Genomic DNA, 15,888 nt, shown 5'->3' on the forward strand with positions numbered 1-15,888 from the left:
TGTTAAGTAGAACAGTGGGAACAAGGGGACATTTTTTTTTCAAAAAGACCTTATCGTTTTGGAAAAAAAAAATCGATTTTAAAGTTTCAGAGGAAAAAAAAATGCGGTAAATGACAGTTAATGTATTTACTGCATTTACATGTATACTTCAAACTGGAAATCAGACTGAATTTTCTTTCAGTTTTTATAGTCAGTTAAAAATCATGTGACCCACTATGACAGCTCGGGAATTTACTGTGTGGTTGTTTTCTTCACTATCATTGCCACCTAAATAGTCATTGATACTGCTTCTTCTGCATGTCAGTATTTGCAGGGGTATTTTATAAGCATGTTCTCTAATTTTGTAAAATGCCCTAGTTCAGGCTCATATATTTTATGCCTGTTGAGCGGAATGATTCATAATTTGTAATAGATAGTTTTGTTTTTGCATTGTACAAACCATTTGAGTCAGATTTGAGTCAGATCTCACAGACTGTGTGCCATTGCTGCCTATCGACATAGTTTATCCCTGTTGTCACTTTTGTAATTGTTCACTGTTATGTGCCCTCCCTGGGCCTTTTTTCAGATAATGATTATGACTTATGTAGATGCAACATATGGCATTTTAATACAGAATCTAATTTTGTTGGATGTCATTATAAATGCTAGAATTGTCATTGTGCACTACATTTTGTACTTTGCTCCTTAAGATGCCTTTAATTGATCATCAGATTTACTGGTTCTATAATGTAATATTATAATATATTCAATAGCATGATAGTTGATGTCTAATTTTTACCACCAAAAATCTCCATATTTCTCAAGCATTGGTGGATGTTTGCATTGCCACCAAGTTCACCGAGCTGTGGCCTATAGTAGGACTAGTTTGCTATTTGATAAGATTCATAAGACTCTGCAGTACTACAATAACTAAACTTATCTCTGCAGAGGGGAGGTAAATAAACACACCTCTGTATGAGGAAGTACTTTCAGTCTGCTTGTTTGACTCTCTAGATCAGGCTTTCTCAACCAGGGTTCCCTGGAACCCCAGGGTTCCTTGAGGACTCTGCAGGGGTTCATTGGCTTTTTCCCCCATCGTGGAGGAAGTATAATAGAGCACACTATAATAGGGAGTACTGTAAGAAGAAGCACTAAATTGGGGTCAGAATAATAATGAGCACACTATAATGAGTGGCAGTGTAATAGGGGGTAGTGAAATTAACAGCCTCACCTACTTTTAAAGACCATGCTTCCTGAAAAATAAATGCAGGGGTTCCTCAAGATTAAAAAATTGTTTGCAGGGGTTCCTTGAGATCCAAAAGTTATTTGCAGGGTTCCTCCAGGGTAAAAAGGTTGAGAAAGACTGCTCTAGATGGCAGCAGGGAAGGATCTGACACCCATTGCAGCTCCGTGACTCGTGACAGAAAAGTAGAAAGCAGCAGTAAACACAACCATCGCTCGTTGGGGATGTCTAACGGAGGCATTGCAGAGATTTTCCAGGCTGCTGTAGGCTTAGCTACAGGTAGCACTTCAAATCAGCACTTGTGCATGATGGCTAATAAGTAAGTAAGCTCTAGCTTGGATACCTACAAGTGAATTACCCATGACTACTGGGTGCCCAAAATGGACCAGTGTTTATAGCTGAGTCACGCCTCAATTCACAGAGCTTTATCAAACACTTTATCAAATGTTTGATAATTTTCCTCATGGGTAAAATCTAATTTTGAATTCCCTAAGGTGTTATAGATTTATTGATCATTTCATCGATAAAACATTTGATAAATCTATAACACCTTAGTGAATTCAAAATTAGATTTTACCCATGAGGAAAATTATCAAACGTTTGATAAAGTGTTTGATAAAGCTCCGTGAATTTAGGCCAGTTACTGTGCAGTTTACCAGATTATGTACTGGCATATCCAAGGCTTACCTCAGAACAGCCAGGTCCACTGTTAATCCTGGTGGAAGCTAAATGGCTGAAGGTTCCCTCAACTCCAACCCCAAGCTAAGATTTCCAAAATCCAACAAAGCTTTATACCATTAAAAATGAGGTGCGTGGTTTATCTATACAATACAGAGGATGGAACAAATATTGATTACTGGAAACTTGAGTAAAATTAAATTAATGTTGTTATTGTATTTAGAGGTGTTGGGCAATATACCACATATTAGAACAGAGTTTCAGCTGATGAAAAATCATATGGCCCCTTCATTTCTATTCCTTTCTCTATCCACTTGCCACAGATTGATGGTTGTTGCTGCCCAGAGATGTCAGAGTATTGCTGTGATGCAGCAATATTGCATTTCCTGTCTGAGAAGCATGTTTGTAATGATTGTTTTATTGATTTAATAAGAAGAGAAAGAGTGTATGAGAGAGAGGAGGGAGTGTTAGAGAGGAAGAGAGGGGGGTGGTGAGATAGATAACCACAGAATGTGAGAGAGAGAAACAGAGAGAGAGAGAGAGAAACACAGAGAGAGAGAGAGAAGCATAAAGAAAGAGAAGAAGGAGAGGAGATTTTTATGAATTATACATTCCTCCCATCCGCGGCTCACAGAGACCTCAGACAATGAATGAACATTTTGTATTGTGAAATTCACTTGAAATATTCTTTTGAAGTTTTTAAGCTGGTAAAAGGCACATCTAAAAACGGAACAGCACGATACAGGCAGCTTCCTAAAGTGTCTCTAGCTGTGAGTGTCATTTATTCCTTCAGCCTGAATTCACTAAAGGGTGAATGTTTCCCTGAAGGACAATACGTCTCTATGTCAGCTGAAGATGTTTTAACATTTGTATTCTTATACATGCTGTCCTTTTATTTTTAATGAGGGCACAGTAATGTTATGTTATCTTTATGGCTACGTTAAAAAAACAAAACCTGAGACAGTTCAATTGTGTTTAAGGCACCAAGAGCATAAGTCAACATTAACTGAGTACTTTTCCGTTAGCCATGGATGAGGTTGCAGCTCTGTTTTCTCCTTTGAAATTTAGCAGTGGAATACAGTAAAAACTATATACACTAAAATATAAAGGATATGTTCTATGTACATTTTACTGTATCTATCAGAAAATGCCTATGGGCGTATTATATAACCAGACTTTTGCCTTAGTACTATCAGTGAACTGTGCTATTACTGCTTAAGCAGGCTATACACATATGGCTATTCAAAATGATTGCGCAGACTTACTGAAATCTACTGAAAATCAATGTGCTGTGTGTGGTAGGAAGTAATCCATCAGATTCAGATGAGAGAGGGATCAATCATTTTTCTATAATGGGTGGCAATCTGTGTGTGTATGGCCACCCTAAGTTCAACCAAAGCAAATATTTTAGATTTTATTTGAACCTGTAACCTTAACCAAAAATCTTTGGACTTCTTACATGCTGCAACGGCCATGGGGCTCCCTAGTATCCTAAACTGCTTTATTATGTTAAAGTAAACCTGAGATAATTAGGGCACAAGGATTTATTCTTACTTAGGGCTACCTCTCCCCCTGTAGTCTGTTAGCTCCATCCATGTCAGTCTGGTCCCCTTTGCTCTGCCGCTGTGGAGTCCGCAATCCAGCTGCATTATGGGCCACTGCACATTTGTGGTCCCAGCTGCATGAACTCAACAATTGCGCTTTGTGCACATGCAAAGTTCTTTTTAGTTTTAACAAACTACACGCAATTTGGGAGTGGGTTTAGCCGGGACCGCGCATGCGCTGTAGTCCCCAACTGAGCCAGTTGGGGCCTGTATCAGGGCTAACAGCAGCACAACGGAAGGAACCAGGAGGACAGCAAGCGAGCAGACAGACTACTGGGGACTGGAGGAAGCCCCACGTAAATATAAACCCTTCTGCTTTTAATGTCTCAGGTACACTTTAAAGGATACCCGATGTGACATGTGAAATGATGAGATAGACATGTGTATGTACAGTGTCTAGCACACAGATAACTATGCTGTGTTCCTTTTTTTCTTTCTCTGTCTGAAAGAGTTAAATATCAGGTATGTAAGTGACGGACTCAGTCCTGACTCAGACAGGAAGTGACTACAGTGTGACCCTCACTGATAAGAAATTCCAATTATAAAACACTTTCCTAGCAGAAAATGGCTTCTGAGAGCAAGAAAGAGATAAAAAGGGGAATTTCCTATTAGTGAGGGTCACACTGTAGTCACTTCCTCTCTGAGTCAGGACTGAGTCAGCCACTTACATACCTGATATTTAACTATTTCAGGCGGAGAAAGTAAAAAGGAACACAGCATAGTTATTTGTGTGCTAGGCACTGTACATACACGTCTATCTCATCATGTCACATGTCACTTTGGGTATCCTTTAAGTCATGAGTGTTGCCAAGAATACAAAATCTTTTTCTCATGCTGCCTTATATAACCAGAAATATATCAGGGACATTATAGGGGTTCACAGAAAAAAAGAGGTCCCAGAGCTCAACTGTGTAGAAGGGTTTCAACACCAGGGAGTCAACCAGTCTGCACCTGGATCCAACAAGGTGCACATAAATTAGACCAGCAAGAAAGGAAGACTGGGTCTCCACCTGGATTTATGCAGTTATAGCAGAACACTTTTTATTCCATAGCAGCAAAAAGCACACAATGTTTCGGCACTAGGCCTTTGTCAAGTGTTGATTAATTAGAATGTTCAGGTAGTATCTAGCCTTGTTTGATCAGGCGGAGCACCCCTTTTACAAATATATACACAGACGCAAAAATCTGAAACCAAGAACACACCTTCATAATAAATAGTAAATGTACTTTAAACAAACTCTTCTTGAATGTTTGGGTAAAATGTCAGCTTAGGCAGGGCTCACACTTGTCTGCAGTCTGCACAGGAAATGCACACATATTTTTGCACACATTTTTTTGAAAATAACATAAGATTTATGCAGAAAATGCAGAAAATGTTTGTGGTTTTTTTTGTAGAAGTGAATGCAATATAGAGATATTGAGCGTATTGTTCAGGGAATGTAACCGGCTGCAAGTTTTGTTTTTTTTCCCACTTGTGTAAACTTGTATTAAATCTGAACAAGCTCATTGATATATACATAGATTTCCAGATTTCCATGGCCTGTCCGTTGTAATGTGATTTCGCATTACGGAAAAACACATGTGAACCTGTTTAATGTTATTGCTGCCTTTTGTGAAGATGTGTGAGTTTCACAGCCATGACATGCAGGTTCCTGGTGCTAATTTACAACATGTAATTCCTGTAGATTATCCAGTCCAGGCCACGCCATTGGAAAATGGGAAACAGGCTTTGCTTTGAGCTGAATAAAGAGCCAGTTTTGACTTCCAGTAGTGCCCTCTAGTGTCTTATTCCTGTACAAAGCAGAACCGTATCTGGTCCTGTTTAGGAAGAACAGAAAAACATATTGGGCTTGATTCACAAAGCGGTGCTAACCTACTTAGCACGTCTAAAGTCTTTAGACGTGCTAACCAGAGTGCTAAGTAGGTTAGCACCGGATTTCTCAATCAGATCGCGCGCTAACTAGTCCCATAGGCTTTAATGGGCACTGCGCGCAGAGCGCCCTGCGCTCTGTGCAGTACGCGCGTACAGTTTTATGCGCATAAAGTTTTGCGCGCGTAAAGTTTTATGCGCGATAAGCTTGTTTAGACGTGCTAAGGGGGTTTTCACAGGCGTGCTAACAGTTAGCACCGCTTTGTGAATCAAGCCCTTTGTGTGAAAAGTCTACATTTTCTCCTTTCATGTACAGTATAGGCATTAAATGTGCACAGATCTGATTGATCAGTGAATTTTTAGCAGAGCTCACAGCTACCTAAGCTGATCCCTTTCACACATGTATCTAAAATACATGCCAAAGACTATATTTCTGTTTTGCATATATTTTGCTTAATGTATTCCTTTTTTTCTATCCTAACAGAATGCTTCTCTGGAGACAACGATCATTTCTTGGCAATTCGTGAGAGGAAGAGCGGGAAGCCCAGATTTATTTATAGTCATGTGCACAATATTGAGAAAAGCTTGGACTTAGGAAGGCAGAAAATGCCTGAGCACAATTTTCATTCTCCAACACAGTTGCATGGCTTTAAGCTTCTTCCTGCACTCTACATGAAATCGTCTTTCCCCCGGTCACCTCATGACCAGGCACTGAATCTGCTGGCTTCAGAAGACTCAGATGTGGAAGTAGAAAATCTGCCTATCCCAGAATCCTGTGTGATTTTAGTGGTAAGTTTACTCTGTGACCTGATATTATAAAACATTATGGAGCACATTCATGAAAACCGGTGGGGAAGAAATAAAGTCTGAACCTCTACTAAAAAAAGGCCTGTGGTAATAAAGAAAGAAGTTTTCAAAGAAACACATGTTGCAAAATGACACATAATAGAAAAACAATCCACTTCTTTATAATGTCAGAGGCCGATACTGTATAAACTAAAGAGACCTTTTTAGCTCACAAAAAACAGAATAGGGGGACGCTGGGATGTGTTGATTAAAAGAGTTGCTTTTCTTATGTAGGTTATGGTAATTTAATCTTTGAATACTGTTTTTCCTGATATGCTATATGTTTTTGAAAGATTGCTCAAAACTTTATTCCTGGCATTGAAAACACTGTGTATAAAGAAGTGAGACATGGCAAGGAAATGAGCAGCGCTACTTAAAAAAAGATAAGTGCCTACCTGCAAGAGAGTGCAAGCCCCACTTGTGGGGTAAAATACACACCTAGCATACACATAACCTGTCTACCACTGGAGGATGTTGGTCTCCTGTAACAGCTTGCATGCAACTTAAGTACTCGTCCCTCCCACTGCGGAGAAGTCATCCTCGATGGGAGGGGACCTAACACTAACTAAATCTTAACCTATGCATATGCATAGCCTGGGTGCGCCCCCAAGTAAAATTGAAAAGTGTGCAAATTGCAGTTTCTGGGGGGGCTCAGCGCACCTCTGATAGGAGGCCATTCAGAGGCGGCCTGGTGATGCGCTGATCCACCTTTTGCGCAATTATAAAGAAGTGAGATACCTGAGCATTTTAATACTTTCTGTTAGGTTAAAACTGATAAGCTGTGTTTGTTGGGCATTAATTTGTGTTTAAAGATGATACTTTTATGCTCAGTGCTGCAATCCAAGTAATTCGATAGCTTTTTAGAGAAGGTGTTTAAAACTCTGCTCATTATAACGTTTGAAAGACAATTAAAAATATTTAAAAGGTGTTTATGATAATTTTACGTCTATTGAATGCTCTTTCCAAAGACGCCCCGCAGAGATCTCAGAATTGATACATAGCTTTGTTGCTTCACGTAGATGAGTTCTTGCTAACTTAACTGGAAAAAAAATTGTAAGCAGCAAGCCTAGTAATACAGTTTGAAAAATTAGGTATGATGGCTTATTAAGCTCATCATAAGAAGTCCAATGTTTGGAAATAGCTTTGGATCCTTCTCAAAACATCACAACCTACAAGTGCACTTCATGGTCATTTCTAACAAAGTGGCTCTGAAATGACAGACTTTTGATTATGACTGACTCCTAATGACCCTATTGCTACGCCCCTGCCACTATTTGTTTTGTACTATGTACAGCACTATGGAAGATAATAATAATGAATGAATGAATGAATGAATGAATGAATGAATGAATGAATGAATGAATGAATGAATGAATGAATGAATGAATGAATGAATATTACATGGCACATGACTGCCATAAGAACAGCTACAGGTCTGGTAGTGCTATGACCTGCAGTTGGTCTGTGTATTTTTAAAAATTCAAATGTAGCCCATGAGTGGAAATTGTACCATTATGGCCTTGTTTTGCAATTTTTTTATTTTTACCATAGGGATTGATTTGCATGTTCTGTCGCACATAGTCCAACTGGGGAGAAGAAAGTGAGTCACATAATGGGACAGGAGATTTTAATTAAGTAAATTCATCCTCTTCACTGTTATTCAACTGGGCTTTTAACAACACTACTGTAGTTGTTAATAAGCTGCAGCATGGGATTCACTCCATTAAGTGTTATCAGTCATGAGGGTAATACCATTGAGCTTTAGTTGGGTGAATAGTGAGATATCATACCAAACTGAGGCAAAATGAGCAGTAATTCTTTTAGTGTCCTATAAATGATTGATTGAGATCTTCAGGTCATACTTGTAACCATTGCACATCCAGGTCTTGGTAGGAAATTTGGGTGCATGGTAGATAATGGTAATCCATATACTCCAAGTAGGAAATGCAGCATTATAGACTAGACTGAAGGCATAAAGGGGTCGCTGAGGTTGCGACCTCAGCAACTCCTAAGGCCAGTGGCTGAAATTAATAAGTATTAATTTCAGCCACTAACATTATTAAAGTCAATGGGAGATTTAAAAAAATCAGCCAGATACGTACCTTTTGAGAGGTAAGGCTCTGGGTCCTACAGAGCCTTCCCGTTCCTCTCTCGGTCCCCTAGTTGCAGCGGCAGCTCCCCCACTTGAAACCCCCTCTGTGCGGGACTTTGGAAGTCTTCAGTAACCCGAGTGGTCCCGAAATTGGCGGCTCCATACTGCACCTGCATGAGTACAGTCTTCAGGAGCACTCGGGACTTCCAAAATCCACATTCATCAGCGGAAAGCAGTATTTGACCAATTTGGTTGAATACTGCTACAGGGGTGTCAGCACTGGAAGGAGGGATCTGTGAGTGGAACGGAAAGGCTCTATAGGACCCAGAGCCTTCCCTCTCCCTAGGTAAGTATCTGGTTTATTTTTTTATACAGGTTACCATTCACTTTAAAGGTTAGGTGATTAAAAAATCCTGCGATATGTAAAATATTAAATGGCTCCAGAAGTTATGAGGAGAAACAGCTAGCTGAGAAAAAGTAAAACACTACTGATACAGTATGATTACTTGCACTTTAAATAACCCAGTTTCAGTTCTGAAGGGGAAAAGCCTAAGGGACTACAGGTCTCGTCTCTGCAGTGTGAGACTAGTGGCCATTCCTCTGATATGTATAAACTAAACAAGTCTAAGCCTCTAACAAAAAAGAAAAATCAGAGGTATAGAGAAAGAACATCCTATGGCCTAAAGCAAGCTGAATGACTCCTAGAGTTATAGAAAACAGGCGGCCCATTTGAGCAGCATAATTAATAAAGGCACTGATGATTTACCAGCAGTACAGATAATGTATTGACCAATACGTCCATCTGGGAAAAAAAATCCAAGCTTCAGTCACGCAGAAATCTAAGTAAATTCAGAGTTACCAAAGGTGATATTTTAGTGGTTTTACCCCTCACTACTTCTAGAGTTTTTGCAGCCTGAAGCAAACTTGTGAGGATTTCCCCTCTCGATTTGGAATGATCGCACAGCATCCAACAATTTACTCCACTTCATTTAATGTTCTGTCAGCAAGGGAACATATGCAACAACTTGAGACATACAGCTCAACACAATAACACACTGGCTGTCTGTGAGTCTGTGACAAACAAACTGCCCTCCCTCAGCCAGTTGGCTGTCCTCCATTCCTCCTCTGTCAGGACAGTGGTGCCACCTCCTCCCTTCTGCTGTACAAGTCAAATGAAACACAGCTCCTCTTCTGCCTCTACCCTCCTCATGCACTGTCATACTCCTCATACAGCACAACAAGCTGCCTTTCTACATTGCAAGAAGTTTTAAATCAGGATGATATCATTTATTGGCTAACTACAAATGAATAAGAATAAACAAGCTTTCGGCCTTGCAGCCTTCGTCAGGTTTACATCCTGTTAGTTTGCAAGCTGGTGGTACAGACAGCTTATATACATGCAACATTAAAAGGGAAAACAGATATTTTTTTCAAGCATAAATACGTCATTAAGATGCCTTAATACAAACAGATCATCTAAATGGGGTAAGATAAGGATCCTTGTTTACTCCATTGCTCACAGACCTGGTATTTAGGATTGACCCAGAGGTATCGTAAATTCTTAGTTCACAAGTTCAGCTAGAGTGGCTGAGACAGTTCATATATCATCAATCTCATACCAATATAGAAAGTTGTTGTCCTTATTCAAACCCTTCTGCACAGCTTTGAACCAATTTATACATTTTGTTTCTACTATTAATCAGTCATTTGACGTTTTGAAGCCGCCCTTCAGGGCAGTGACACGAAGATCATCCATGCTGTGTCCGTTGGACTGAAAGTGTGTAGCAACTGGGAGTCCAGATTTGGTATCATTAATAGTGTGCCTGTGTCCATTCATACGTTTGCGCAGTGTTTGTCCAGTTTCTCCCACGTACATAACATTGGGGCATTTAGCACACATGATCAGATATACCAGATTGGTGGACCCACAGGAAAATTTACCTTGTACTCTGTACTCCTGTTGTGAACCTGGTATCATTACCCTGTCAGTGGAGTAAATGTGTCTGCAGGTCCCACATATTTTTTGTCGGCAGGGTGATGTTCCGTTTTGTTGAGGCCTATTCAAAGAGCTCCTGACAATCATCTGTTTTAGATTGTGTGGTTGCCGATATGACAAGAGTGGATGATGACCTCTTCACCTCACTTGCTCTCCTCTTGCTTCTCCTCCTACTCTGACTGCATCCTGTAAGTGTAAACACACAGTACAAACATGCCGCCCCCTGTAATCTCTGCACCTGATGCATGTTTAAAGCCGCATCTACACGAGTAGATGCGGCCGCGATGCTCCTTATCAATCGAGCCGCTGATGCGGCTCGATTGATAAGATCCGACAGGACGGATCTCCGCACCGCCGATTCCCTGCTCGCTCCCCGCGAGGGGACAATGACAGGGAATCGTGCGGGAGATAAACGGCGCCGGCGGGACTAGCGGGCAATCGAATGCGGCGCACGCGCGGCGAGCGGGGACGTGGCGGGCACGCGGAAAAGGCGATCCGGCGGCTAATCGAGCCGCCGGATCGCTGCAATATGGCAAGGTGTAGATGGGGCTTTAAAGCGGAATATAACCCTGCATTTTAACTTTGCTCTAAAACATTATTTACAGTATATTATATGCAACCAGCATTTTTTTTTTACTAGACCAGCATTGGAAGGGTTACACAGAGTTTTAAAGTTCCTGGAGATTTCGGCAGACGCATCCGAAGCTGAAATAGATACATTTTGTTTACATAAATGTATCTAAGTGTTGAATGTTACACACTTTGGCTGTCCTCCAGCTCAGTCAGAGAGAGTGAGTCACATTCAACACTTAGATACATTTATGTAAACAAAATGTATCTATTTCAGCTTCGGATGCGTCTGCAGAAATCTCCAGGAACTTTAAAACTCTGTGTAACCCTTCCAATGCTGGTCTAGTAAAAAAAAATGCTGGTTGCATATAATATGCTGTAAATAATGTTTTAGAGCAAAGTTGAAATGCAGGGTTATATTCCGCTTTAAACCTTGCTTCATGAGAGAACCGGCTCTGCTCATAGCAAGTACTTCATAGAGGGTAAGTTCCATAATCTCAAAGTTCTTCCCAGGTTGTTGTCTCATAGGTACTGGAATGCTTAAACTCATGCCGATATATTATTGTTATTTAGTATTTATATAGTGCCGACATCTTCCGCAATGCTTCACAGAGTATATGTAGTCTTGTCAATAACTGTCCCTCAGAGGAGCTCATAATCTGATCCCTACCATAGTCAAATGTCAGTTATAATCTAGGGCCAATTTAGGGGAAGCCAATTAACTTATCTGTATGTTTTTGGGATGTGGGTAAAAAAACGGAGTGCCCCGAGGAAACCCACACAGACACAGGGAGAGCAAACAAACTCTGTGCAGATAGTGCCCTGGCTGGGACTCAAACCAGGACCCAGCAATGCAAGGCAAGAGAGCTATCCAGTATGCTGCCATGCTGAGGAAACAGCAATAGTGCAGGAACTATCATGTCTTTGTGCATAATAAGTATGATTCTACTCTTGGAGAGTGTGCATGAAGAACACACATATAATCTCAATAGGGATTTAAACCAACCCAGGTTTTAGTTTGGCTTATAGCCTTCATGAGGAGTTTGGGTGAGCTTTCTGCATATTTTCACTAGTGCTAATATTTTAGCATGGATGTTCTACTGTATTGCTAGTTTATTCATATACAGTATACCATGCATAGTCTACTCACTGGTCAAGCCTTTACATATCATGTCTACAGCTATATTACATTAGGAGTCAATCACTGGCTTTCTTTTTATTAAGTTACCTATTTGAAGCAGAAATGACAGAGGTGAGTGGTCTGGACAGTATATCTGTCTGTAGTTTAATGGCTCTTTACTCTTAAGCAGTTTAACCCAATAACTACCAGAGAGTAATAATGGATAAGGAAATGTGTCTATGTTACATACAGTAATGTGTGGTATTATAACAAGGGATACCAATAATGCCCAAGAACAAGTCTGTTGTATTTATTCTAGATATAACGTAATCTAAGTCAGTAAAAAAAAACATCAAAAAAGAAGCTGTGTAAGGCTTATTGCCAATAGACGGTAGCCGTGCAATCCACAGAGAGCAATGGGAAATCAGTAATCAATAGTCATTCATGTCTGTGTTTCTAAAATCTGACTTTTGCTGGGGGTTACTGCACATAAATGCATTGTGCCATATGGTGGCTACTTCACTGAAATACTGTTTTATGTATCATTTTCAGTGTTCAATTATTTACTATAGAAAATGTATCAAAATATCCCTTTTTGGGAAATCATTTGGGGCAGGACCCAGTAGTGCTCCACAGTCAATTTGTGGGATATCAGATAAAGAATATGATATTTATTTTATCTGGCTTCCAAAATTAAATCACTCAAAATCTGGACAATGTCCCATATACTAGCATGAAGACAAAAATAATTAATACAATTCCTGGTGGACAGATCCTCCAATGGTTTAAAAATAATAATAATAAGAATAGAATCAGTAGCTAATTAATATTTTATTATGTAAAATTAGACAGTTTATAATTAATTGTAAATATACCAATGAAAAAAAGCTGACACTGTTGCTTTTTATCACACAACACGTGCGATTCCCTAATGCCGGCAGTCAGCTGTTCTCAGCTGGCTGCTCGCCAAGAATGCAGATTCGAGCGCCGAGGAAGAGCTGCCATTTTTCCATGTACTCAGGTGTGACCCTTGCCGAAAGGGTTTCACATGGACAGGGTGCCCCATTTGTCTTTCCAAGTATCTATATAACCAAAAGACAGTAATTATGCATGGTGTGGACATCGATCGGCAACTGCTTATTCAACAGCTGATCTGCCAGGAATCCTATATACTAACCGAAGGTTGTAATTATGCATGGACCCTGGGCGGCCGCTTAGTATGGGCGGTTGTGGGTGGTGACCAAGGACCCCTTTATGCTTTAATCAGTTGCTCTCAGTTATAACTGAAAGAAAACTGATTTTCACAGTAATGCCCATGTTTTCCTATGGCTTAGTTCCCACTATGCACATTTTAACTAAAAGCTCTTTCACAATGCACTGCTATGGAAAAAACGTGTACTGACGCACACTAAGGAGTACCAACGCATTAAGTGTAAAAGGATCGTTAGTGGGAGTTTGCAGTTGTGGTACAATAGAGGTGGAGGCGCTTCTAGTGTAAAGGCTTGATGCTTTCGGAACTGTTAATAGCCTGATGAAGTGGGCATGCACCCACAAAACATGGTGCCTGTGCTTAATAAATAACAATCTTTTTTTCATAAATTGATTGTGTCATCTAAGAGGTAAGCAACCTCTATCTTTTCATTTTTATTTGTTTTTATCCTAGTTTTATCCTGTTTGGGCGCCTCTTCATACTTGTTGTCCTAGCTCCACCTACCGCTCTCCCTAAAAAGGGGAGGAAGGTATAGTCTACCAGTGGGTTTCTCTCACTGACAGTAGTATATTCCCTTTTTTTCTAAGAATGCGACCATCCTAAATCTGGTCATTCCTGGAGGTACCCGAGTAGAGACAGGCTGATACTCTCCACCTGTTCTATGTGGTTGGTTGCTCCCTCATGCAACCATATTTTTGTGAGTATAATTCCTGCAGAAAATGTATGTGCCTATATTATCCAGTGACATATCAAGCTATTGAGGTACAGAAGTATCAAACTGCATTCATAACGGATTTCAGTAGCCAACATAAATATTTGGAGATGATCATCTCAAGGCATTGGGGGATTTTGTTGGAGGATACCACCTTGAAGAAACTACTACCTGATAAACCCAGAATGATTTATAGAAGAGCTAATAACTTAAAGAATATGCTGGCCCCCAGCTGTGTTAATCCCCCAGAACCAGTAAGAACACCACCATGGCAGAGAAAGGGTTTTTTCCCGTGTGGTGGTTGTTTTTCATGTAGGGGGGCTAGGGGCGTCAGGATGGATTGTTTTGTATCCTTCCATAATGGAAGATCTTTTAAGATTATGCAGAATTTAACATGCCACACCAAGGGAGTGGTGTACTTGTTGTGGAGTGGATGTGGCAAGCAGTACATAGGCCGTACGAAAAGAGAGCTTACAGTACGTATAGCTGAACATGTTAGAAACATAAGAAAGGGGGTCAGAGGACATCGTGTATCTGAGCACTTTAGGAGGGTGCATGATAAGGATCCAAGTGGACTAAGCTTTTGTGCAATTGAGAAGGTGAGTATACTGTGGAGGGGGGGAAACAGAATTAGATTAATCTCTAGAAAAGAGACAGAATAGATATTTCAGATGGAGATGATGCAACCCAAGGGATTTAATGTAGAGCTAGACCTAAACTGCTTTATTGAAGATAGTTAATCGATGAATACAAAGTGTATAGCCATCATAATGAATGATAAAGGGACATCTGAATATAATTAAGGCTATGGAAATGAAACACTATTTAAATGCACCATTAGATGGTGCTAGTGAGGTCAACTTGAGATGTATATGAGTGATAGGGGGTGATTTGCATTTAATGTATATTATTAATTTCTATGTTTTTATTAGTAGTGGCTGTGATAATATAAATTGATGTGGTGTATTTCTGTTTTTCCTGTTTTTATTTTGTAAAAACCTGTGGAAAAATGGATGCTCCGATAGGGTTAATATGGTGATATTAAAAGTGACTGTAATATGAGTAGATGTATTGTAAATTAAGGATGTACATATTGTGGAGGTATAGTAAAGGAATCGCCAGAGTATAGTACTTTTTATGCAATTTTTTTTTAATGTTTCTAAGGTATTTAATAAAGTTTTTAGATGGCTGCAGTTTCCCGAGCTCCGGAACGCATAATGAGGCGCAAGGAAGTAGAAGGGCACCGCCGTAGGGGCGCGTGATGTAGTAGTGACGTAGGAACGCTTGAGAGTTGAACCCAGTGGGCGGGTGACGTAGCGATTGTACGGCAAGCGGACGGGGCGGAGCTGCGGCCTATACAAACTCGATCTCCGCATGGTGGCTCCATCCCCTGAATGAGTCATTTCATGACGAAATCGATAGGGAGGAGCCACATGCGGAAGTAACACATGCGAGTGGTGGGACGCGGTGGCGTGGTGAGACGATTGGAAACCCGAGACTACATCTGAACCGCGGCCAGCCCAGGAGGCCGAACGGGGTGGAGCCCGTTCCCACACTCCACAGGCTTACTACCTGCTTGTAATATGTGAGTGGAACCTTTTAATAAACCGTTTTTTTTAATGGAGATATCTGCGCAATGATAGTATTTGTTTGTATTGAGGTATATATGTGACCCAAGAAGGAAAATACAGAGATTTTTTCAATTGACATTAGCCAAAAGGTGTGGGGAGCCTGGCAAGTACTCCAAAGGCGATCTAAGGCCACTGTAACCCCTGGCCCACCACAGTTGGTGAGTGTGGATCATTTAGGGTGTTTCTGGTGGTGGTTAAAGTTCACATACAGAGAACATATGGTTGGAGCGCTGTTCTGGTATAGAGAAAGTATTTAAAGGACAGGATTGACTCAAGCCTTGTTACAGAAGCGCACCCATAGGACTATGTGGCAAACAGGAACTGTTTTTTCCTTCAC

General features: G+C 40.5%; 1 protein-coding gene across 1 annotated transcript in view; it reads left to right on the forward strand.

The window, feature by feature from the left end:
• Nucleotides 1-15,888, forward strand: part of PTPRR (protein tyrosine phosphatase receptor type R) — a 192,455-nt gene that overhangs the window by 12,917 nt on the left and 163,650 nt on the right. Inside the window, exon 2 of the mRNA XM_068272751.1 lies at nt 5,859-6,163. Coding sequence (XP_068128852.1) covers nt 5,859-6,163 — 305 coding nt within the window. The remainder of the gene's footprint in view (nt 1-5,858; nt 6,164-15,888) is intronic.

Source organism: Hyperolius riggenbachi, chromosome 3 (assembly GCF_040937935.1).
Source record: "Hyperolius riggenbachi isolate aHypRig1 chromosome 3, aHypRig1.pri, whole genome shotgun sequence".
Lineage (NCBI taxonomy): Eukaryota > Metazoa > Chordata > Amphibia > Anura > Hyperoliidae > Hyperolius > Hyperolius riggenbachi.